The following is a 3,178-nucleotide window of genomic DNA, read 5'->3' as shown; positions in this document are numbered from 1 at the left end:
TTGACTGGATCTTTAATTTCTCACTGTCTGTTAGCTTTTTCTTGGGTTCCTCCTTGGATCTGTATGATTCTGATGGGTTTGTGTTACTGCCTTTCGGTTAGTACATTATGGGCAATGGTAGCGCGCATTATTCCTCAAAACCGACTCGCAACTGCTTATGGTATTATGGAGAGCTTACAGAACCTTGGTCAAGCAGTCGCTGCTATCATTTGCGGTATGCTGGTTGAAAATCAAGGCTATTTAATGCTCGAAGTGTTTTTCATTTGCTGCTTATGGGTGGCTTTAGTTGCGGCATCTTTCTTATTGCTATGTGATTATTTCTATCGATTGGAACTCAATTTATCGGCAAAACAGCGATCAGAGAAGCAGGCTGAAGAGAACGAAAAAAACGCATATGCTGCTTATTGCTATCAATTTTATACTTAGTTGTTTTGCTTGCATTTTTTGTTACAAAAAATTGGTAGTTTTAGAAATAGAAGCTAAAAAGTTTAAAATGTATACTAATGCAAAATTGAAATTTTTGCCATGTGCAAGGTTTCCATACGGCGTTTTTGTTTTTAAAAAAAAGATAATTGCATGGTTCACAAATTTTGCCCAAATCAGGTGCTTTAGAGACATAACAAATATTTAGTTATTTCTCTTTCCCCTTTTCAGATAATGGAAAGGAGTGTAGACTCCACAGTAGAGCCCGTTGGGCTCACAATTTCACAAAGTGAACCCACGGGGTGTGGTGCGTGGGCGCTGTTCAACCCTCACAATAGAATGCACAGGTTCTTTGTGCTAGCGTTCATTTGCTTTCTGTCTTTCGGATCCTACTTCTGCTACGACATGCCTGCTGCTTTAGCCGATCAGATTCAAAAAGACATGCATGTCTCAGCTAGTCAGTATACATTACTATACTCGCTCTATTCTTGGCCAAATACTGTACTTTGTTTCTTCGGAGGATTCCTTATCGATCGCGTGTTTGGGCTCAGAGCTGGGACGTTAATCTTCAGCGGGTTCTGTATTGTTGGACATTTCATAGTATCAACCGGCGCCTTGTTCGGACCCGATTATTACTGGATGATGGAGGCGGGGCGATTTGTGTTTGGCCTGGGCGGCGAGTCCCTTGCAGTGGCCCAGAACGCATACAGTGTTTCGTGGTTCAAAGGCGCAGAGCTGAACATGGTGTTTGGGTTGCAACTGAGTTTCTCGCGATTAGGATCCACTCTTAATATGAATATTATGACCCCGATTTACAACAGCTTCAGAAGTTCCTTCAAAAGTTTCGAAGACTACCAAGTACTGGGAGCTGCTCTATACGTTGGGTTCCTGCTTTGCATTTTCTCGTTCATGTGTGGTGTTGCAATGTGGATTTTAGATGCGAGGGCGGCAAGGGTCTTGAAGCGGAAAAAGGAAGAAACCGGGGAAAATATTAGGATTACCGACGTCAGGTACTTTCCCGTATCGTTTTGGGTGCTGTCAATCATTTGCGTTATGTATTACTCAGCGGTATTCCCTTTCATTGCGGTTGGGAAAATCTTTTTCATGGGTAAATTCGCGTTTTCAGACTCGGCTGCTTCGTTGCTGAATAGCATAGTTTATTTCATATCAGCCGGTGCTTCGCCTATTTGTGGAATCCTTGTCGATAGAACAGGAATGAACGTTATGTACTTGTTGATATCAACAATTGGAACCTTGATTTCTCATTTGTTGCTGGCGTACACCTGGATCACACCCTGGCTTGCCATGATTATAATGGGAGTTTGTTACTCGCTTTGCGCATGCGCGTTATGGCCCATGGCAGCTCTTATTATACCCTCAAATCAACTGGGCACAGCTTATGGCATGATGCAAAGCATTCAGAACCTTGGCTTGGCTCTGGCAACGTTGATTTGTGGCGCCATCGTCGAAGCCAGTGGTTATTTGATGCTAGAAGTGTTTTTCATTTGCTGCCTGTTCATAGCACTGATTGCCTGTGTTGTACTGTACCTAGTCGATGACTATTATGGTGTTGGGTTAAATCTTACAGCCAAGGCCAGGGCAAGAATTGAAGCCGAAGAACGGGATCGAGCCGAGATAATGGCAAGTCACTCCGAAGCGTCATCACAAAGCGAGTCGGTACATGGTGAAATCAACTATGACGTTTTAACTCAGCCTCGCGACGCGACCGCATTACGTCATCGATTCTATTCGTTTGTTGCTCCTGACGCTGAGGAGCCGGTTGAGATGTACAAAGCTAGAACTATCTCTCTGTCGCGCCGTTCCGTGGTATCATAGAAACTTTCATCATTTCATGTTTCTCGGGGAGCAAATGGGTACTGTGTCCTTTCCCACCCCTTGAACAAAATTTTGTTTTTAATTGACTGTGTGAACAAACCAATGTGTTTTTTGCATTGAAAATTGTTTAGCCTAATAGATGTAAATTAGGTGCAATTTATATATAACCCTACAAAGATGTAATATCAGTGTTCATGGGGGATGAAGGAGGCAAGGGGTAGGGGGGGGGGGGCAGTTCCCACAAATTATCTATTTTCATACACATATTTGATATTCGTTATTGATTTTGTTTCACCGAAATGTTATATGAAATTGTATATTAAGCTGTAAAGTGTTTGGAATGTTAAGATCAATGTTTACATGAAATGTATCGGTGCTTCTTTGTCTTTATAGAAGGTAATTTTTCTGATGTTAAAATCACGGCTGATGTGCCAATTCACACAAATTATGTTATATAATGTTCAATGTGTTTATGTTGAGTGTTGTGTTATTGTATTTTTCTAATTTCTCAATTTTACAATCATATCTACAAAAAATTGATCGGCGTTGACAAGCGGAGTCGTATTTCGATTTGAATAATGCGCCAACTTTCCTATTTCTTGTTTGTCTTCTCCGATCTCAATATTCAGTAGTTTAATCTATACATGTAGTCTTAAATGAAGCGTGTTAAACCTATCATTAGTTAGTCAGAAATACAGTTTCCAATGTTCAAGACTTTTGGTTCAATTTTATTCTATTTCTGTTGCAATATTTGCGAATTCATGATCATAAGAACCCTCTAAAGATACCCTATTATTTGCGATTAGACTTCTATGAGTCTTTTGAAACGTTAAATCTAGCAGAACTTTAGAACTCAACTTCTCATTACGGTAGTCATATAGCTACTATGTTCTTATGTGCAAGTTAAGTTAAACTGACT

The 3,178-nt window shown here is 40.6% G+C and overlaps 1 protein-coding gene across 1 annotated transcript; it reads left to right on the top strand.

The window, feature by feature from the left end:
- Positions 1-627: 627 nt before the first annotated feature.
- Positions 628-2,409, top strand: LOC142334733 (lysosomal dipeptide transporter MFSD1-like). The gene has a single exon (XM_075382999.1). It carries the CDS (start codon positions 658-660, stop codon positions 2,257-2,259), a length of 1,602 nt encoding a protein of 533 aa, XP_075239114.1. The 5' UTR covers positions 628-657; the 3' UTR covers positions 2,260-2,409.
- The last annotated feature ends 769 nt before the right edge of the window (positions 2,410-3,178 follow it).

The sequence above is a fragment of the Convolutriloba macropyga genome, chromosome 1 (genome assembly GCF_964194025.1).
Source record: "Convolutriloba macropyga chromosome 1, txConMacr16.3, whole genome shotgun sequence".
In the NCBI taxonomy this organism is placed as follows: Eukaryota; Metazoa; Xenacoelomorpha; order Acoela; family Convolutidae; genus Convolutriloba; species Convolutriloba macropyga.
This window is presented reverse-complemented; position numbering and strand designations above follow the sequence as displayed.